At 44.2% G+C, this 22,915-nt stretch overlaps 1 protein-coding gene across 1 annotated transcript in view; it reads right to left on the bottom strand.

The window, feature by feature from the left end:
- Positions 1–1,432: 1,432 nt before the first annotated feature.
- Positions 1,433–22,915, bottom strand: part of ADRA1D (adrenoceptor alpha 1D) — a 39,719-nt gene continuing 18,236 nt past the window's right edge. The window contains exon 2 of the mRNA XM_042812061.1: positions 1,433–5,361. Within this exon, the coding sequence (XP_042667995.1) occupies positions 4,793–5,361 (569 nt within the window). The 3' untranslated portion in view covers positions 1,433–4,792. The remainder of the gene's footprint in view (positions 5,362–22,915) is intronic.

Here is a 22,915-nt window from a genome sequence, read left to right on the forward strand (position 1 = left end):
GGGCATCAGCCTAGCTTGTCAGTCATGCAGAAAGGAAGGAAGTCCCTTCAGAAAACTGAGAGTGGCATCAGCCAAGAGCATCCCTTGCTGCAGGCTTGCCAGAAGACACAGCATCTGCCTCCTTCAGCATCAGCCTGACTCAACCACACACAAGCACAACCAAAATGCATAGGTCAGTCATGACAACCTCATCCTGGAGCTGTTGAGCTGCAGTCAAAGAGCTGTTTCTGTAGGACAGACAGCCTTGGGCTCTGTTCCATCATTTGCTTTGTAAAGAACTATTTCTGGGATACCTCTGTTGGATGTTTTCAGAGCTCTGTTTCTTCCTTCACCACATTTCAGTCTCTGTTATATGATACTGCCCTAGAGTTCTGTGGGGCAGTTATCTTCTTTTCTTAACCTGTTCTCCCCTTTGGGATTTCCAGCTTAGAGCCCTTCCCATGATACACAGCCATGAGGAAACTTCTGCCTGGTATCATCAGGATGCATTTTGGGAAGTGGACTATCTAAAGTGAAGCTGGAGCATGTGAAATGCTGTTTTATTTCATCATGGGTACGTTTTTTTTTAATTTTTTTTTGGTGGAATTTGAACTTTAGAAGAAAAACTATTTCTTTTCTCCCTAGAGAAATCTTCAATAAGCTGAGATTTCAGTTTTCATTAAAAAGCTTACCCTGATGGAAGTTTGTTCACCAGATCTGAGCATAGCCATAGAATCATTAAGATTGTAAAAGACCGCTGAGATCAAGTCCCCACACCAACCCATCCCCACCATGGCCACTAAATCGTATCCCTCAGTGCCAAACCTACTCTTTCCTTGAACATCTCCAGGGATGATGACTCCACCACATTTCCTGAATGCTCTTTTGAAGAAAAATGTTTCCTAATCCCTAATATGAACCTCCACTGGAGCAACTTAAAGCCATAACCTCTTGTTACCTGTGAGAAGAGGCCAACTTCCACTTCACTACAGTCTCCTTTCAGGAGGTTGTAGAGAGAAATAATATCTCCCCTGAGCCTCTTCTTCTTCTGACTGAATAATCCCAGCCAGACCAAACAATGACATAAAAAACTCAAATCCCATAAACCATGCAAATCCCACAGACTGTGCAATAGCTTTCCCTCCTCTTGCTCTCCTTCATTCCCACAAGTCATGGCTGCATCCACACCCCTTCTGCTACATGTAGTACCTGGGAGAAGGCATGGTTTGGTCCAACCCCTTTATCCCTATGTGGCATGAGGTAGACAACATTCTCTTCTGACTTGTCATCACAAATTCTTGCCTGGGGGAATGATAATCCTTGTGGAATTAAAAAAAAAAAAGCCTTTGTAAAAAACACAGTGGCTGGTAGTATACAGATTTTACTTCCTCCCTCCCTCATCCCCTACAACCTCTGTTATAAAAATCAGACAAAGCAGCAGTTCACAACCATGTTTTAGACAGGTTTGTGCATGTATTTGGTACAAATAAACAAAAATATGTGCATTTTGTTTCATAGAGCTTACATCAATCCAACATTACTTGAATCACAAAACAGAAATACTCCGGCTAATAAATATGTCTGGGAATGAAAAATAAAAATCTATACATAAAAAATTCCAATGTCTGCTAAAGAAAATGTACACTTATATACACACTGTAAACAATAGTAATGCAACCCAACTGCTGTCCAGCTCAGGCTGACAGGGACGTTCCTTCTTCCTCAGATGGGACTCATGAGAGTCTACAGCTCTTCACTACTCAACACTCGACTCATTGAAGCAGCAAGCTCTGATGATGCAAGAGTGGCACAAAGCCAGTGTAATGAGGTGATTGCTACTGGATAACCAAGGGATGAGTGCTTTGGGAATGGCTCGCTTGGAAAATTTGGAGAAATGGGGTCTTATCCTCAGCTGGTCACATCCCTTGTTGGTCCACAAAAATCAGTGGGATCAGATAAAATTTACCTTCTGAAGTCTGAGCTCGTTTTTCTAAGCTTGGAGTTTAATGGAATCAGAGGGAAATGCTCAAGCTTAAATACTTAGGTCACATTTCATACAACATTGTCCTTCTTCCCCTGGAGCACAGGCAGACCCAGTCTCCCCTATATGAGGATGTACAGAATCCAGTCCCAGTATGGATTCTTCTGATGCAATATCCTAAAAGAAAGGAGGGCCTTAGGTGAGAAATGGGTATTTTCTCTTAATGTGGAGTTTGAGATTTTTTCCTACAGCACCTTGTAGAGTATCTTCTCGGGGCTGATTAAACACCCACAGCTGCAATGGGGGAAAGTAAATGGGCCAGAGTGTGGGCACTGTTGCATGTGTATGCACATGTGTGCTTACACAGATTTAATCCTCCTTTTCTATCCTGTGAGTCTTTAAAAGATTGGGATTGAGAGACAGAAAAAAACTCAGAATATTCCTTCTTTCCCTTCTCTATACATTACATATGTAAAAGCAATAAAGAGAGCGTGTGTGTCAGTATGGTCATGGATGAGCACTTTACTCAGTGCTATGGGTGTCTGGCTGGATTCCCACCGAGGCTGTGCAGCAGCACTGAGGCAGATCTGCTCCTGAGCATCAGAAAGAATCCAATGGAAAGCGCCCATCTTCCCCTTGGCTAGACTTTCACAGGCAGGTAGTAATGCATTTGAGTTCAGTGTAAATGCAGTGCTGCCCATTTGTCTTGATGAGGTTAATGGCTGGGAGGAAAATATTTGGTCAAAATCTGCAGTAATTCATCCAGTTCAGAGTCCATTGCATTGAGTAAGGGGCAGAAAGGTGCTATGGGTGCTGAGATAGGGTCTACTCTGAGTGCCATCTCTCAGCACGGGTTTAGATTTCCTTTAAAGCAGATGAACAGCAGGTAGGAAGTTGCATTCTCCATGCCATGCCTGGGAGTTCTTTGTCTCCTTTGACAGCCACCCTTAAAATGATTAGGTGGATGTGCAGTGGCATGCTCATGAATGATTCCTGAAAGGTGTGGAGGACAGTGCTGATGTGGACTAGTTTCCATACAGAATATACTCAGCATTGTCTCCACCCTTGATCTTTATGTTCCCATTCTTAATTCACCTTCAGATTCAGACTGCCTCCACCACCTATGTGTCTCATGCCTCTGCCCATGGCTAAATCTTATAGTCATTATTTGTGGAAACTCTTAGGCTCACTGACAGTCTGAAACTTGATAAAAACAATGCCTACAATATATGGCCAAGAAAAGTTTTCTTAAATGTTCAGCTCAGGATCTGTGAGCTTAGGGCTGGGCTATCCTGTCCCAACTGCATCCTCCCTGAGGTCCTGGGAGGAAGCCATGGTGCCTTCCTGAGGGAAGGGGACTGTGACACTGCGAGTAGGGCAAAATAAAACACCACACTCTTACAAACACAGCTTTTGTCCACACTAACCAAGGTTAAGTGCTGCTAAGGCTTTGATGTGTCAGGAACAAGGGAAGCTGCCTGGGAAAGGAGTCATGAATATAAAGTCATTGAATCATCTGGGTTGGAAAAGACATTCAAGTTCACCAAGTCCCACCATCAACCTGACTAGTTCCACCACTGAGCTACGTCCCTCAGTGCCACATCTATCCACCTCTTAAATACCTCCAGGGATGGGGACTCCCCCACTTCTCTGGAGAGCCCATTCCAGTGTTTGACCATCCTCTCCATGAAGAAATCCTTCCCGATATCCATTATATATCTTCCTGGTGCAATGTGACTGCTTCCTCATGTTCCAGTATGATCCTGACTGGAGAGAAGATGCATCCATGTGAGGGAGCTCCCACTGCACGTCGGCTCCATTTAAGTAATGAGTAATAGAGCCAGAACTTAAATGGCTCTATGTCTGCCCACCACACTCCTGCTGAGTCACAGCTCTGGTTGAGTGCGAACATGAGCAAAGCACCTAGGATGCATCTTTACTCAGTGCTGTTTGACAGAAACAGCAAGTGAGAATAAGAAAGGGAAAGAAAAAGGCTGGGGATGGCCAACAACAAAAGGAGTTGCTTTCTCTGTGTCACAGCAGGATGCTTGCTGGAACAAAGTGGGCTGCACATTTTTTCACTGGAAACTGGAATTAGAAACGTGTCACAGGTAGGAATTAGAGAAAAAAGACCTGCACACCCATTGGATCAGTGTATACATCTGGACTGTTCCTCTGTCCTAAAACCAAATGATGTGGTGGTGGCAAAGCTCTGGGCACCACAGACATGATGGCTCAGGGACAAGATCCCCCAACCCTGCTTGGGAATACTGCTGTTTGCACACCCAGGCAAAGGCCTGGGCCAAAGATCCTATTGAGCCCCACAGTCCTGCAAGCTCCCAACACATTGTCTAAAGGATCAGCTGCCAGCTCCTGCTCACAGCATCCATTCTGGATGCCACCTCTGGATGGAAACGTTATCATGTATACTAAGGCAGAGTTGGCACCTTCTGGGGTTCAGTCCTTCCAGTAGTGGTGTTTTTAAGGCAAAGAAGACATCTTGTGTTCCCTTAATTGGACAGCTTCCTCCAAAGTACAAGATAAACATCACATTGGAGGAAACGGACTTTTTCTGAAGGCCATATTCACCCCACACTTCCCCCTCTTGCCACAGCTCATTACAATGGGATATTCCACTGGCTCTTATTTGAGGAACACATAATCCCATAGAAGGAATTGATGTCTCCATGGAGGATACTTCTAAAACCTTTGGGCAACTGCATTTTATACCTGATTGCTGCTTCCAGTCTGCCTGACAGACCCATAGATGGTACCCCTTTGTTTTTCTGCAAGATACCACTAAAGAAACCATCGACACCTGTCCCAGCAGCTTCAAATATCCGTTTCTCTCAACCCACAGCAGTCTGTTAAATCATAGGTTTGATAGTCAATGGTTTCCATAAAGTCATGAGGGATCCCAATGGAGACAGACTCCACCTCTGTCTTGTAGGTGGCCGTCACCCCTCCTTTGCTGGACCCTCCCCGGATTTTGTTAGAAAGGCTGTTCATCTTCTCTTTCAGCTGCGCGGATGCTGGTTTCTGGAAAGGGGTGAGCATTTTCCAGCCCTTGAAGCTGAGTGTTCGCCTCTTGCTCGCTCTCTCCTGCAAGGAGGAGTTAAATATGAAGGAGCTATTCAGGGTGCTAATCCTGGGCCTCAGGTCCGTCTCGGAGTCCTGCACACAGCTGTTCACTGAGGCCCCTCGCCAGTGGTGGTCATAGACACGCCAGATGGGCCGCCTTCTGCGGTGGCATTGGCACTTGAGCAGCCTGATGAATGCTCTCTTGAACTCCTTGCTGGAGCAGGGGTAGATGATGGGATTCACGCAGCTGTTGAAGTATCCCAGCCAGAAGATGACCTTGAAGACCATTTCTGAAGGCTTCAGAGATGGGAAGAAAGAACCTTGGAAGAGATGGAAATAAATAAGGTTAGAAAAAGTGAAAGGACATGGCAGCACAGTGTAGCAAGGCTGGTGGACAGCCATTTCCTGGAAGGTGAGCCCAGAAAGAAAGCTGAAGTTGTGTTTCTGACATTAGGTCCTTGGCTTGCAGTATTATTGATATCAAAGGAAAATCTGAGCACTATAGTACTGGAAGGTATAGAACGTAAAGATGGATAATACCATCTTCTTAGCAGGAACATCCCAGCCTTCACTGTAACAGGGCTTGTAGTCGCTGTCCTGCTCTAAACTGATGCAGGAGAGCCAAATCCATGTGGCATCTTCCATATCTCAGGACTGAGTTGCTTTTTTAGACCTTATAGCAATGTCCGAGGGTATTATTTTGGGGATAAGATTCGATAATCTGGGGAGGCAGACCTCAAAGGCCATACAGTTCCCAGTTCTAAACCCCACTGCAGGCAGGGATGCCCACCACTGATTCAGGCACAAGGTCAGGTTGCCCAAAGTCCCATTCAACCTGGTCTTGAACACCACCTCTGAGCTGGAAGTCCCTGCTGGTTTTCCTAAAACAGTTGAGGTTTTCTTTGCAGCCAGAAGATGTCAGTGTTGCTCCCACATGGCCCCATTCCTTAGCATTTACCCACTCACATCCAAAATAACTTTCTGACTCAGCCTTAATTTCTTTTAATTTTAGCTCTGGATGACAAATCATGTCACCATGTGACTGAGCGTTAATTCGTATTTTAGTAAATAACATTAGCTCTGGATATCATTATTATTTTCCCCATGCTCAAAAGCCTGGTGTCAAAACAGTCAAACAGGTGCCAGATATTCAGGACTAAAGCTCTGAACTTCCACAGACTGCATTAAAAATCCCCACAATGGTGGTTTTCTACTTTTTTGATAGGAAAAAAAAACCACCAAAAAAAAAAAAAGAAAAAAAAAGAGAAAAAAAGAAAAAAAGCCATCATCCAGGAAACTCAGAGCTCTGATTTAGGCAAAGCCTTCTTGCATTCATCCACCCCTCCACAGTGCAGAGTTTGCAGACAGACTTAGTCTGTAATGGGGGCTCAGTGGGGTATGTTGGCTCATACACAGTGGGGTATGTGGGCTACCCCATCACAGGGAGATCTCCACATTTTCTGATGATTAGGGCAGGGAAAGCACACACACAGAAGTATAAATCAAATATCTGCCATAGGCCAACTCAAGCCATAGGGATGGAGCTCATGCTGGCTGTCAATATGTGCTGTGGGTGGCACTCAATAAAGATAGCAAACAGGCCGGATGTCTCTGTGCTGAAAAGACCTGGGGCTGTCATGGAGATGGATGGCATTTGCAGAGTAATGAGCAGCTTCTGGTGGTGCAGTCCATGGTCTCAAACAGAGCTCGGATAGAGGTCTGCAGAAGCCGCACCCCTGCTGTGGTTGTGTTTGAGTCAAAGAGTTTATTCCTTCTGGGATAGTGCTGAATTTAGAATTGTATTGGCTCATTGACTCACAACATCAAAATCTAACCACAGAAACACCATCCGTGGAGTGTTTAGGCCCCAGCAGTGAAGGAGCAGTCTCCATTTGTACTGCATTTAGTGTCTTCTCCATTCTCCAGCCACCTGAGCTTTGAGCCTTCCAATTTCTTGCACCCCCAGGTCACCCCAAGGATCCTGATGCAACATTCCATCCTGATGCAACATGGACCAGTGGTAGTTTCTAAGATCAACACCAATTCCTATCCTTAATTTCATGTCTTGGCTGGAATGGTGGGAACATTTTGGGTGGGGAAGCTCTTTACCAAGAGACTGGTGAAGTGCTGGAACAGGCTGCCCAAAGAGGCTGTGGATGCCCCATCCTGAAGGTGTTAAAGGCCAGGTTGGATGGGGCCCTGGGCAGCCTTGTCTAGTTGGCAGCCCTACCTGGGGCAGGGGGGTTGGAGATTCATGATCCTTGAGGTCCCTTCCAACCCAAGCCATTCTATGATCCTGTGATTTTCCATGTTCCAGCCTGGTCCAATCTCCAGGACCATGGGTTCCCTGGCTTTCAGCTCTGCAGTAAGACCTTACATTGTCCAATCTTGACTCTGCCATAGCTTGCTGTGAGCACTGGGGGGCCGAGGGAGGCAAATAAATCCTTGAGGCATGAAATCTCACTCACATTCTTGTCAAGGGAGAGGTTCTGTGCCTCAATTTACCCACTGGAGAAAAAGGACGATTGCCATCATCTCTTTCACAGTATTATTGTGAACCCTATTTGCACTGTGCACTTGGTTCTTAGAGGAACCATAGCTTTATACAAAATACTTTTTTTTTTTTTAATTGAGAAAGGGGAAAATAAAACTTCATTGCACTGTGCAGTTTCTGTGCTATGTTCTTTGTTCTAGCATCCAGATTGTGAATACAAACTGAATAGCACAAGCTACAAATTCCCTGTATTTCTACTTTGGCTGGTGTTCACCTCCTAGAACCTTGTGTACATCTAAAGACAAGGGACTCATTACCATCATCATTACCATGCAAATAAGCATGCCCCCTGGAAGAAACGTGTACTGTGTGCATCCATGGTTTCCTCTTTTGATCATACTGGGATGAACAGAACAGGGCAGGGAGTCCCCAGAATAGTTCTCTGGCTTGTAATCTTGTGCATGCTGGAGCATTAAGCTATCTTGGTAAGCACTGGGAAGTTACTTCTAAAAAAGAGATTTTGGGGCATTTAAGAAGAATTTAAGAAAATAATAAAGTATGGAGAGAATTAGCTTGTTCTTTGTGCACACGAACATTGAATTACATTTTGATAGACGGAAGGTTTACAAATTGAGCTGTAGGATTATGGATCATAGAATCACAGAATCATTAAGATGGGAAATGAGTTCTAAGATCCCTAAGTTCAAACCCAACCCATACCCACCATGCCCACTGATCATGTTCCTCAGTACCACTTCTCCATGGTTCTTGACCCCCCCACCTCTTCCCTGGGCAGAAATGGTGTTGGAAGAAAGCACTAAGTTAATGGGCACCTAAAATGCTCAGGAAAAAGTCCGATACTTCCAAGGTCTAGAAATAGAAAACCGGAATAAAATGTCAGGTATAGCAAGGAGAAATGATACATTAGCATATGAGCTTGAAAACTCAGTGCAGGATCATATTTGGATGATCTCAAAACATCAAAAACATAACAGGGCAATATCAAAGGCAGTAGATGGAGTCCAAATGTTTTAGGACCTGTGTGACAGCACTATTTTTGAACTCTCAGTTGTATCTTGGTGGAGGATGTTCCCAGGCAGGGTGGGATGCAGAGCTTCATCTTTCATATTTTCCATTGGCTGGTCAAAAAAGTCCTGTGCTGCCTTGTGCAGATGCTACTGAGGTCTTCATTTTCTCCTATTATAGATATATATATATATCCATATAATAATGTTCTTGGGGGGATAATTGAAAGTCTTTTTTGAGTTCTAGTTCATAAAGTACTTATGAGCATGAAGCTCATTATGGGCTTTTCTGGCCACAGTCAAAGTGTTTTCTTTCTTTTCTTCCAGGCTCACACGAAGTAAATTAACTAAATTTGGCTCAAAGCAATCATACATTGTCAGTTTCCACTTATTACATAGCTTGTACCCTTTCTTGCTGGACTTCTATGAAGGACAGTACAACTGACATATCTGCCAAGCCATAGAACAATGGACTGGACATCAGCAAAGACTTCTGCCTATGTGTGGGGCTGGGAGACTGAAGTTCTAGCTAGTCTTTTACAACCTTCTCCTCCATCTACTGACAATAAGTTCCTCTGGCCATCTGCAGGCATATCAGGGTTCACAGAGGGTTAACATCTCCCTGCAACTGGTGGCATATCTTGGGGTGATGCCTTCCTAGGATGGATCCAAGAGCTGCTTGGCGAAGGGAGGAGGACAGTGCGTTCACAGTGACTCCAGCATTTTCCCCAGAGGACGATGGCATTAGGATATTGAGTGGAATTCCTCAGGCCTGTGAGCCTTCCAGCTGTGGCCCAGCCCCATAAACAAGCTGCAGATAAGCAACAGCTTCTGTCACGCCAATGAAAACCCTGGTAAGCTGCCTGTGTGCATCGCTGCATGTAGGCATGCCTGTTTCTCTGAACTTCTGCACACTGATCCTGCTGGGAAGAAGAGCATGGAGAAACCACCCCTTCCCTATTTATTACTGATATTCTTGGCAGCATTGTTTTGTCCCACACTGGTGGTTGGATAGGATCTTTCTGGAGAGCTCCAGCAATGACAAAGCCCATGAGCCCATGGAATGCAAGGTCCCTGTGGCAGAGAGGACAATCTGCAATGTGATGGGGCTCAGTGAAGCCTTGTGTTAGGGCTGAGGGCAGAAGTTGCAAAGATGGAAGATGCCATCCATGGGGGTTTCTGGGAGCTTTGGAGAACCTTGGCACTTTCAATAGCATATCAAATCTGAGAACTGAGCATGGTTTTCCCATAAGCAAGCAAATAATAATTTGACAGAACCTTATTCTCCTAATTTACTGATGTAATTCACTGCTCTCCTAACATGCTGTCGTTTGCCCAGAGATATGGTTGGTGCCGTGTTTCTGGAGACTTTTAAGGCCAGGCTGGATCTGGCCATAAACAACTTGAGCTGTGGGTGTCCCTGTTCATTGCAGGGGAGCTGGAATAGACGACCTTTGAAGAATCTTTCCAGCTCTAAAGTCTCCATGATTCTATGATTCTATGGTGTCTCCTTTGCTTTCCTCTAAGTTACACCACATCAGTAGAAATTTGGATGAAATTGCCCTTTTTTCCTCCCAGAGCTCTCACCGGGGCTTTTCTCAAAGCAATCCTGTGAATGTGAACCACCAAGGCAATCCGTTGCCATGTGAATCTTTCCAAGAAAATCTACCTGCTAACCAATTCACCCATCTAAGTTTAAGCATCTAAAAAGGTCCCAGGGCTCCTCTTCCACTCAGTGGCATAACTGACATTGTCAATGGAATGGATGTAGTAATCCATTTCATCGTGAAGCTTTAGCCCATACTGGCCAGGTGAATCACACTCAGTTTCTCCCAACTGGACTCTTAGCTCATGGGCAGATACCATGTTATATAAAGGCATATCAGGGTGACTTGGGACAAATTTCATTCTTAGTGTCAGTGGCACCTCATGCTCTCCTGTCTTGGGAAGAATCTTGCAGTCTTTCAAAGCAACAGTTTCCCTTGTGACTCCCATCACTGGGAATATTTTGTCAGTGAACCTCCCTAGTGACAAAGGGTGGCTCAGTGGAAGTCTCACACATACATTTGCCCAGGGAAATAGAGTTATTGTCTCTGAAAGGCTTTCAAGACACGGGTAGGTGTGGCTCTTATGGACATGGTTAGTGGGCATGGTGGGGTTGGATTAGCAATTGAACTGGATGAGCTCTGAAGTCTTTTCCAACCTCAATGATTCTCATGATTCTATAATTCTGTGATCTAAACTAACAGCAACAATAGGATCTACCAACAGAAATCTAACTTGTCCAAAGTTCTCTTTTGCTTAGAATGCTCCAACTCAATCCCTCCAGATACATCTCATCCAGAGAACAATTCACTCTGGAGACTGCTCTCAAAAGGCCAACAGGACATGACTGTGAAGTCCCTTAGCAATGTTGCAGCAGGCTCTGTACCCTTAATCATTTCCATATGCCTTTATGCCACATCACAGGGCATAAAATGCAAAGCGTCTATTTAAGACTAAAGATCCACTCTGGTGGGCGATCCATCACTCCTGCAAGAGATTAATTATTCTCTAGGACCACTAGGAAAGTGCATGGGGCCTAAGAGAGGCTTAGGGCCAGAGACTGTGAAGTACAGAATCATAGAATATCCTGAATCGGAGGGCACCCATAAGGATCAACTTAAACTCCTCTTTCCATACAGGACCACCCCAATTCCAAGCTCTATGTCTGGGAACACTGTCCAAAAGATTCCTGAGCTCTAGCAGCTCAGGGCTGTGCTCACTGCCTTGGCTATGCTGTTCCATGTCCACTGCACTCTGGGCCAGAACCTTTCCTTAACCCCCACGTGACCATCCCCTGATTCTGCTCCATGCCATTCCCTTTAGTCCTGTCACTGCCACCAGAGAGCAGAGATCAAGTTTCCAAAGTACAATGAAGTCAGGACCCAGTGTATAGGCACGGAGGGCACTGATGCTTTGTTTGGGGTCACACAACTGAAAACAGCAGAAGGCAATCTCCAGGAGGAGCATACATCCTTAGCATTCTTCTTCCAAGGAACAGGATACCCCATGCTAGCATCATGCAAAGATTCATTACCTTGAATCTAATGCTTCCAATCTTTAATTAGGGATTTATAAAGACAAATGTCTTGCAGAAGATAAGAAAGGAAAATTAATTTACCCTTGGGGACTATGGCCTGCTGCTGCATAGAGTTTGCTCTAAAGATGTACAGAGTCTTGGATCTCTAGAAGAGGCAAGAGTGGATTCCCTTGATTTCCAGCTCGGTAGCCCTGTGGCATGATTATAAAACCATCCATTTCAAATATTTCTGTCAGCAGTATGAGAGCTTTTCCCCTGCTTCCTGATATCTAACAGGAGCTATGTGCACATGAATTGGACAGGACCTGGCAGAGCAAAGGCAGAGACATTCTGAAACCACATCTGGGGTTGAATGTTGCAAACCAAGCTCGTTTCTCCATTTTTAAAGCTTTGAAAAATGGTTAAGAAAACATTTTTGCAAAGGAATGAAGAGCAAGACTGAATGTCTGCTTCACATTTTGTAGAAAGCAATGTTGACCCATTTGCTGTCTCATGCTTGCAGTGAAGTCAGGACCCGGATTGCTGTTGACCATAAATCCCGGGTCACCTGATGAACTTGCCATCAAAGGTACGTAGGATGATGGGTTTTAAAAATGAGTCACAGGATTAATAAAAAGACAAAGATGTTGGATTTTTTTTTTCCTTTCATTTTTTTTCTTTGGCTCCTAGTACAGACTCCCTTAAAAGTAATATTTTTGCAGCATCTATTATGCTTGGGAAAGATAGATGTATATCCAACTGCCTATTCCTTAATGATTCACAGATAGCAGCCTGACTCCAGCCCCAAAGGGAACTTTAAAACAAACCTTAAAATTATGAGACTCAGCAAAAGGACGTAAATAAAATTAGGAAAGCAAAACAAAACAAAAGCACGTCTGAAAGACTCACCAATTTGGCAAATCCAAGGGGAAATACAAGGAAGGTTTTTATTTGCCTAATGCAAATAAGGAAAAATAACAATAATAAGTCTCCAGAGAGAAGGAAGAAGTCAGGGTAACCGAGTTGCATGTCAAGAGCTCATCTTTCTGTTTGAGCAGGATGAGGATTGGAATTCACTTGCTGATGTTAGAGCAAGCACAACAGAGACCGCAGTGAAATTCTTGCCTGCATGGTTAAACAGATGAAACAAGCTTGGAGCAGCCTCTGAAAAGAAAATTTCCATCTGGCTCGGGATCTGAATGAACACAATGGCCATGCGATGTTGCTAGGTTCCCTCCAGGGCAATACAAAAATCAGTGTGTCATTCAGAGAGGAGCACTCCCGTGGCTCTCTGTCGTGCAAATGCTGGAGCGTCCTGAGCACGATGGTGTTGCTGCATCTGAGCCTGGCAATCTCTTCCGTGCATGATAACGTCTCGGAAACACTTTTGGGTAATGCAGCCAGTATGACTGTCCCGTGGGGGAGGGAAGGATTTACAGGCAAGTTTGTAAAGTAGGAGTAGACGTGGCCTTGGAAGTGGAACGTTGCGCATTTTGTTTGTTGGACTAGATGAATCTTAAAGGTCCCTTCCAACTAAAGCCATTCTATAATTCTGTTATTCTGCGGACAAAACTTCAACTATAGGCAAAGATAATCCACAGATGCTACTTATTCAAGTTCCCTGTCAGCTAACCATACACACACAATGTGTATGAAGCCAACCTGTGAAAATTCCCAGACGTGGATAATATTTTCCTAAACTGCTGGTTTGCATAAAGTGCTGTTTTGGTGGTCCATAACTCCAAGCAGCGTGTAGCTAACAGCCTTCCAGTTATGTCCTTAGCTTTCTGATGTTTGCATTGCTGTCTCATGGGTGTGACTTGGTTAAATATAGGAGATTTGAGGAATTTTTATCATCCTGTTGTATCTTTCTTGTCTTAGCCATACAACTGGCAATAAACTGATGTGACCTTGCTATTTCCCAAGAAAAAACATGCTATGGGAAGTCATTATGGGGCTAAGTTCAACATGGGGTTGGCTAGGAATATGCAGTATCCATTCAATCCCTCTGTAAAAGACGGTGTGTGGCTTTAAGGGGAATTTCTACTTCGTTGCATTCCCCACTGGCTTCCATTGGCAATCCATTGGATCTGTTTTTCAGTCTTTGTAAGCAGAGGTTTCCAATAGACTTCAAACTAATGCAGCACCTGGTCAATGTTAGGAAATACTGTATGACTTATTTGATGGACTATTCTAAAAAATCAACAAGAATTTTATGACTATCAGCATCATTATTTAGATAGATGAAAAGATAGCACAGCAGTGGCTGCCAACTCAATAAATGCATGCTGATATAAATGCACAACAACTAAGGAAGAGAGATGGCAAAAATTATTCTGGAGGGATCTATTGAAGATTCATCACAGTAATCTACTTGAGGAAACCCGAGGTATTACAATGAATGAAGTGATGACAATCTTCCCCACAAGGTGGGTAAGTCAGTAGACACATCGCTATACTTATCCCTCTGATATCTTGTTTGATGCATATATTTCATGGAATGCCATCAAAGATTTTTGCAAGTAGATTGCAAAAATGTTTCTTCAGCCCTTGCCACAAAACTTTGTTCTTCTGTATCTATAAATGATGAATCAGTGTAGTACAGGGCTTTAAACTGGTTGTTCTCCAGCTTTTCTGAACCAGAAGCTGTTAATCCTCACCGCTTTTTGCAGACTGCCTGGCTCCCTTTAAATCTGTTTTTCCATTAACCATTTATCAAGATTTCATAGACCAGCATGGTCTGGAGGCCACAACTTAGGAATCACTGTTCTAGACTACTGGTTCTTGCTTTTATTAGCAAACACAATGACTTTGTGAGAAGCACTGCAGCTGGCTTTCTCTATGCAAATCCTTTCAGCAGTGTTGAGTGTTCTCATATAGCTTCCTATGCAAATAATTATTATTCCTCTGTGAGTTCCACAAACAGAAGCCTGGCTTCTACCCATCTCCAAGACAAGATATCCCTTTTCTGTCAAACTGTCTCCTCCACTGTTGTCAGAAACATTGAGAGCGTGTATTTTCTTTTACCACAAAGTAGAAAGCTTGGGAAATCCTGGAGAAGAGAAAGAGGAGAATAATTCCCAAGCAAGTCATCTGAGTCTTGGAAAAATCGCTGTGTTTGCTGGGTCGGTCCCAAGACTTCTCTTTGTTTTTCCAACTCAGAAGTTCTTTTCTCTGCACTTGGTTTTCTAAGAATGTGAACTCACCCGCCCCGTCCTGTTTACAAGCTCGTAAATATGTAGATCAGATTTGGCTGCAGGGTAGGCTTTGGAAGGGCTGAATCTTGCTGGGAACACATGGCATTTTATGTACACTAAGGCCAGATCTGAGAAGCTCGAAGGAAAAACTCAATTTTTCACTGGGCCCTACCCAAAGAAAATTCTCCCCCAGAGCAAAATTCGTGAGTCCTGGCTTTAACTTACAGCGCGAAGCAAGCAGCAATCACCTTGAGTGGGTAGGCATCACCAGGGCACGAATAGAGAAAGGATGATTGACCTAAAAGGTGAAAAACTGTTTTCAGCTGATTGTTTGTGATGCTTATGGCCCTAAAGCATGGAGAACTTGGTAGTGGCGGGACGCCAGCTTTTGGAAAATGCGCTATTGGAGGAGGTGTGGGAGCTTCCTTAGCGTGTTTCCACCGTACCAGTCCCAAGGACATTCTGTTTATATCAGAATCCAGCAGACAGCACGTCACCGGCCACAGAGCCTGGCACAGCACCGCTTGCAGCCCGTGTCCCTTCCTGGAGTCGCTGGCTGTGAAAGATGCTGAACGGCATCCTCCAGAGAGCTGCGAGCTGTGATGTCATGGAGGAAAGGGTGGGGAAGAAAGACTGGGGGAGGCTGGTATTTTCAGCTTTCGTGAAAAACCAGGACCTGTTGTGTGGGCTTAGGAGGGGTTATTCAAGACCAGCCAGCCAACTTCTTGTTTCTTGTCAAACTTGGTGTGGAAAATCCTCCAACGCATGCCCGGTTTCCGCACCAAGCTCCAAGGCACAGCCCTTCTACAGTTATATTGCACGGGAAAATCTGCAATTATTCATTGCTTGCTGTTCTTTCTGACTTCTTCTGACGAGAAGGAAAACCTTTCTAAAAGTTTGTATTTTCTTTTTCTTGCCAGCCTGAAAGTATTCCAAGGAGACAGATAAAAGCTGCTCTGTATCTCCCAACCGTAAAAACCAGCTTTCAGCTGATATCAAGCTCTAAAAACATTACACTCCCCAAGCAGACTTTTTTCTCCCCCTAGAAAACAATGGGTCACTGTAACAGGGCTCCAAAAATACAACAGGAATGCTGATAACAACATCCACATAGCTCCCAACAGTTCCTGAAGCCTTAGCTTGGAGGGGTAAGACCTCACGTGTAGTGTCACGAGGGAAACCCCTCAGTCCTTGCCCCCATCTGCATGGTGAGGATCATGTCTGATATGTCCGGTTGTGCATCTTTTATCTGGTTATTTAGCAGTGCTGGCTTAAGCCATATTTTTGGGTCAAGTCAGCAGGCACAAAGCAAGGGATCAGATTTTGACTGAGGGGCACTCAGGTTGTTAGCAGGGACCATGGAAAGAGTTTGGCCTGAACTTGGTGCAATGGGCAGCAGAGTCAAGGGATGGATGGGCATGCTGACCCTGGTTTGGGAGAGTTTCTGTGTGGCAGTGCCAAGCATGTGGGGAATGCAGAGACCCCTTATCCCCTTTATTTGCCAGCATTGTTGCGTTGAGTTTGGACTCGATGGTCCCTTCAGGTCCCTTCGAACACTTATGTCACAATAATGTCACAACCTGTCAGTGGGTAGGAGTGACAAGCCCAGAAATCCCAGATGATCATTTTCTTTTCTTACTTGAAACACACATCTGGATGTCATGGATGAATAGAAGGTAAAATGACATAAAACACACCAAAAAATGGTTATTCTGTTGACCTAACAGCAGAGCCAAGCCTGGGATGAGCACTGAGATGCTGGGAAGGGTTATAACAGCAGTCCAACCACCATCATGGTTGTTTTGTTCAAGGTTTATAGCCACAGGGAGTCTTAAGAAGATTTTTTGAGGGGAGGGGGGAGAATGCAAGGACCTTGTCACACTGCCTGGTTTAAATGCCTGCACAGGGCAATGGGATCTTTGCTGAGAGGAGATGAGTGTCTCAAAGAGCCTCATTACAGTGATGAGGCTCGCTCTCCACTGACATGTTCCCACTCTATCTCTGCCCTATCTCTACTTCTTTTTTAATCTCTGATTCTGAGGGGAAAAGATGGGAATTTGCATTCAATTTCCATGGCAATTTGTGTACATCCCCTGAGATACCCACTTGCCTCTCTCTTGCCTTTTCACCAGATAAATAAACCTTTTTGCCGCCCCTGCTCATCATTCACTGCTCAAAAGTAATAGCTGTGGGATCTAGTACGCCTGCCTTAATGTGTCCTTGACTCTTAATTAACTCTTAGATGTGCTAATTTTGCATACTGACTTCTTGTTCCAGGGAGCTAACCTTAAGCGGACTTTCCACCCCTTCTTAGAAAAGTGCTGCTTTCATGGACAATCCCTGTCAAAATCTGTCTGGTACCATGACAGATAATTATTATATCCTCTCCTCCCATCATCACAAAATTTTTTCACACATGCCACCTCCCTCTGATGAGATGTTTATTTGATGAGTAAAGAACCATGCCATGTATATTTTGCTTTACTTGAAGACTTCCACCAGCAGTGTTTCCTAAAGGCAAAGAATCTGGTGTCTGCTGGGAACCCCCAGTGGGTCCCCAAGGCTTGTTTATCTTTGAGCAGAAGTCACTTGTGTACCTCGTGCAACAGATCTGCCCCCAAATAGAGATGCTGCATTTGCTCTGAGACAAGACCCAGCTTCCCTGCAACACAGATCCTTCTTGTTCCTGCATCCAACATATGGTGGATGCTCCATACCTGGAGGTCAGGTAGGATGGGGCATTGAGCACCTGATGGAGCTGTGGGTTCATCGCAGGGAGTTGGACCAGATGGCCTTTAAGGGTCCCATCCAACTCAAACCATTCTGTTTTTCTATGTTAAATTTTCTGAATGTATGCAAAAACAGTGCTGCCCCAAATCCTCAAACCTTTAGGCTTTCTTGTAGGGCATAAGCCCTCAAGACCTTTGCTCATCAAACCCTGAGCAAAGACATAGATAGAAGCTTTCTGTAGCTCCAGATTCTTACTCTGCTCCTATAGATCACCTTCAGATATTCAAAACACTGAAAAGAGCAATTTTGCTGGCAGCTGAAACCATCTGCCTCAGTGGTTCTTCAGGACTATCAACTTGTTTGTACCCAAATAGCTTGTAACAGAGGGTGAAGCTGAGTCACCTCATGGTCCCTAGCATGAATGTTATGGTACAGATTTTAAGAATATTTATGCTCTGAACTCTCATTAAATTCATGGCCATCTTGCGTGAAAAAAATATCCTTCTGAACAGGGGGGAACTTTTCCTCTGTTTCAATCCCACTATCACATACAGTAGCAATATTGCCAGTTCTGGAGGAGTGCCCTTGCCCCCCCGAAGAGCAGCACATGGGAGCATTTTGGTGAAATGGTTCTTTAGGGAAATACATTTCTTTCCAGTAACAGTTGATGACTTGATCTTGCAGCTACCTCCTTCACAGAAAGGCTGTCAAGGCTGTTGGCAGAAGGACATGTGTGATCCACCTCGGAGCAGTGATTCATGGAGTGTTAGTAATAATAACAAAAACTCGGATCATAAACAAGCCAAGAAAAGGAACAGATGAACTGGACCAAAGAAGAGTGAAAAATAGAGGGAGCTCTTATGGAAAACCATGTTCCATTTCGGTGCCCGCAATGCAGGAGGGATGCTGAGGAGATGGAAAATGCTCTGAAGAGCTCGACGAGATGATGCAAAGGTCTGGAAATCTTGACTTGGAGCATGAAATTAATGGAGTGTGATCTACTGGCATTATCCAAGAGAAATTGAAGCAGGTTGCTCATGCACTGCAGTGACATATAGGGGAAGACATTTCTGATAGCAAATGAGTTTTTAATCCAGCCAAAGGCAGTAGAAAAGCTTAATGGCTTGAATTTATAGCTAGATAAATTTACATTGGAAAGTAAGCGGTCATTTTTAATAGCAGTGATACAAAGGAACTGGAAAAAATCATGACTAGAGACATGGGTTCTCCACTATTTGCAGTCCTGAGTGTCTTTCTAGGAATAAACACGTTTTTGAGTAATGGGGTGAGTTGAAGAAGTTATTGAACAAGGTGCTTGTGTCGTCAATAAATCACAGCAGACAGAAACTTCTAGCCTTGCAAACTGTGACTAACATTAGCAAACCCTGTTCCAAAATGAATATAAGTGTAAAAGCCACCATGTTATAAAGGGTCTCCAGATACACTAAGTGCAATAGCTGTCTGAGAATAGTACATCTGCTCCAAAAACTGCTTGAAGTGGGAATAGCAGTGGACTTTATTCCCCTCTGCAACATCCTTCCCTGTGTTTGACATGCACATATGCTGTGATGTCTACATCTCTGTGCATTTGCTCTTAATTAGAGCGACTGACAATGAGTCAAGCCTCTGTGTCAAGAGGTTTAATTGAGTATAATGAAGGTTTTGCTTCTTGGGGATCATGTCAACATTAAATTAATTACAATGAGCTGCAATGTTGGTATTTGAAAACAGTCGGACTCTCTGCACTCTCGCACCCAGAGCTAATATCTTTTGGTATGCCAGTAATTGCCCACAGCAAACAAAGCTGAGAAGAAACAAGAACCACAGAGTGCACTCTGGGCTCTTCCTCTCAAAAGAACGGCTGTCACTTGCTGGCACTGATGGCAATGTTTGCATGGCCCTTTGAGTGCCATCAGCAGAGACCAGAGCCAGCTTCAAACAGCCATTCAGGTCCCAGCAGCATTATAGCTGCATTTCTTGTGCTGCTGAAGAAATCAATGCATCACACGCCAATACTCCTAGGCAGATCTGGAGACTCAAAAAGCAACTGGTGAGAGCAGCCTGGTGTGTCCTTGTGCTGTGCAGTCTGGTACCTGACCTCATGTTCTCCTTTAGGGTCTCTGTCAGGCTAAGCATGATGAAGACACACAGAGCGACCTCCTTGCATTTGTCTCAAGAGGAAAGCAGATAAATCCCCTGATTCCAGCTCTTCCAATCCTGCCTATGCTAATGGCTCCTATCTCCCAATTACATACCAGGCCGTGTAGCATCACACAGATAGACCAGACTTCTGGTCTTCAAATGCGTATGCATTTGGCTTCCAAAGTGCATGACCCAAGATAGCAAGGAATGAGGGTAGTAATTACTGTTTGCAGCCAGAAGCTCCTTGGTTGATTAAAAAAAATAATATGCTTTTCTAACTGAATCAAATGTCTTGGTGTGTGTGCAATGGAGAGGATGGAGAAAATGGTTTGGGCTGCTGTGCTTGTACGTGAGTCCTAAAATAAAGGTCTGGCACTTCAACCTCATGTATCTGGAGATGAAGACTTCCATAGTACCCTAGGGGGTTTTTGGACTCCCCCGTTACTCTTGGAATGCTCAAATCTCTCCATGCACAGATGAATTTTCCATGGAAGTTGGGCTAACTCTGTTCCAAAAAGCTGCACATAACCATGTGGCTACCTAAGGGCTAACTCACAAGGTTGAACCTTGTCAAGAGTTGTTTTTTTTTTAATGTCCTCCAAGTTTGGAAAGTAAGAATAGCACAGCTGCACCTGCCCCCTTCTGATAACCTCTTTGACATCTCCTAAAAACAACTACAGAACATCAGTTCACTCCCATTACCAGTACCACTAAGTCCATGTCTGATCAGAGAGGACAAAACATCCCCATGAAATCTATGTGATTCCCCAGTTAGGAATGTATGGGGAGGTGCTGCATTTGACTCACCTCTGGAAAGTAAAGCAGTAAGCTGTTCTGCAGATGTGACCTTACTTCATGCTTAGGGAATAACATAGACAGATGTTTGACCCTGCTTCAGTAAAGAAATGGGAATGTCAGCTGAGAGTTCCTCCTTGCTAATGGCCATCTTCTGAACTAACTCATACCATGAGACAATCAGCCTCAGGGAAAGGATGCTCGTGTCTGTTACATGTAGGGACATCCTAGGAGAAAAAAGAGCCATTTACAAAGATGGGGAAAAAGGAGACAAGCTTTGCAAAGGCTGAAATTATTCAGCAGGAGTTGAATTTAGAGTCAGTTTTCAATATAGAGTACAACTTGCACTGCTGGTGAACTTAAGAGCTTTTTCCTCAATGATAACCTGTATATAACAGGTTTTTAGTGACACAGGCACTGCCCAACATATATGAAGTAACAAAAGCAGATGCACACTGGAACCAATTTCTGGGCAAACAGAAATTCCCAAGTAAGGGAAATATTCATAGAATCACAGTTTTGGACCTTTAAGATCATCTAATTCCAACCCCTCTGCTATAGGCAAGGACACCTCCCACTGAACCAGGTTGTTTACAGCCCCATCCAGCTTGGCCCTGAATGCTTCCAGCGAGGGGGCATTCACAGCCTCACTGGGCAACCTGTTCTAGGCCAAATCCAGCTTCTCTGACCTGAAGGAAAGGGAGGAACTAGGTCATCTCTTAAGATAATTTCCAGCCCTGGTCATCTATACTTTGTGTCACAGATCCCCATGATTTTAATGTGAAAAGGTGGAATTTTAAGAACCTTTTGCAGAGTGTGTCAGTGCATGCTTGGGAGCAATGTTCTCTGGAAATCCAGATGTCTAGCTTGTGGGAAATTTCAGTTTGATATTTGCTTTCTTCCCGAAACAGAATGCAATAAAAAATTAATGAAAATTTCCAATGAACTATAAATTAAAAACAAATAAACAAATTCCAAGAACCTCCAATGCACACTGTTGTTTAAAAATGATGGACCTCTGCAACCCTGAGAACTACCAGCTGAGGAGGAAATGCTTGTTAATCTACAGAAACAGCCATGCCAACAGCCAGTCACAACCTGATGTGCACCACTGGGCAGGCTCTCTCTTTTCAAACCAATCGCAGGGTTCAGAAGATGGAAAGTTCTTGCCCAGATATATTCCCCAGGCTTTCCATGGTTTGATCTTAAGAGGAGATTAGAGAATGGAAGTCATGTAGTCTTCAGAATTTTTCAATCTAGAGTGCCCTAAAATCTCCAATATTAACACGATTGTACCAGGAAAACTCAAAGCTCTAGAAAGCCCCTTCTGGAGCCAGTGTACTCAAGGCTTCCAGGTTACTTGTGTTGAATCCAGGAGCGTTCACCGGGTTAGCACAGAACTGCCAAGGTTTTCAGCCTGCTGGTTGCATGGTAAGAAAGCCATGGGAAACTGGCATGAAAGCACTGCCCTGGAGCTATGAGTCGCAATTGAAGTAGAGGTTGTTAAACCTGGAACATTTCCACTTGGTTTTCCAACTGGCATTTCCCAATGAAATCCTCCTTTGTTGGCCAGAAATGCACTACTTGGGAATCTCCTGTGTTCTGTATCTGCTTAAATGCTTCTCCTGAAGGGAGCTTATGAGCAGGAGGGGGATTGACTTTTTACATGGTCTGGTAATGAAAGGAAAAGGGGGAATGGCTTTAAGCTAGAAGAAGGGAAATTTAGATTGGATGTTAGTAAGAAATTCTCTACTCAGAGAGTGATGAGGAAGAGAAGCTGTGGATGTCCCATCCTTGGAGGTGTTCAAGGCCAGGCTGGATGGGGAGTTGGGCAAACTGACCTGGTGGGGGCAACCCTGTCTACAGAATGGGAATTGCAACTGGATGGTCTGTATGGTCCTTTCTAACCCAGGCCATTTTATGACTGATTCTATGATTCTAATCTTCTACAATTCAGACCATTGCACACAGGAGAATGATATGTGCTTCACAAGTGTGCAGGAGGCTGAATCCACACCCCAAATATTATGAGAAAGTCAAAGAGGAATGGTTTGCTTATGCTGCTGACTCTGTATTGGCATTGGAGAGTGCAGACTTCTGCCATGGCTGCATAAAGGAAGGAGGAGTGTAGAGGTTGCACAAGTGTATCTTTTCTCCAGTTTTAACTTCTGCCTACTGGTTTTCTTTTCTTATTCCTAACTCCTCTTTCCTCACTTATGTACCATACATAGTAATATAATACAAAAAGATGCCAATCAATCACCCGCAGACAGTTAAGCTGCCAATTTTGTACCCAGAATAGCCATTTTCAATTTAGCAAATGGAAATACATACAGGTCTGCCCAACGTGCTTGTTCTTTGCAGCAGCATGGATGTCATCAGACCTCTGAGCCCTGCAGCTCTGACTGCTGTAAAAGGCAGTACTTCCAC

The sequence above is a fragment of the Centrocercus urophasianus genome, unplaced genomic scaffold (genome assembly GCF_019232065.1).
Source record: "Centrocercus urophasianus isolate 14NV4802_14NV808 unplaced genomic scaffold, USGS_Curo_1.0 seq_13, whole genome shotgun sequence".
NCBI classification, from domain to species: Eukaryota; Metazoa; Chordata; class Aves; order Galliformes; family Phasianidae; genus Centrocercus; species Centrocercus urophasianus.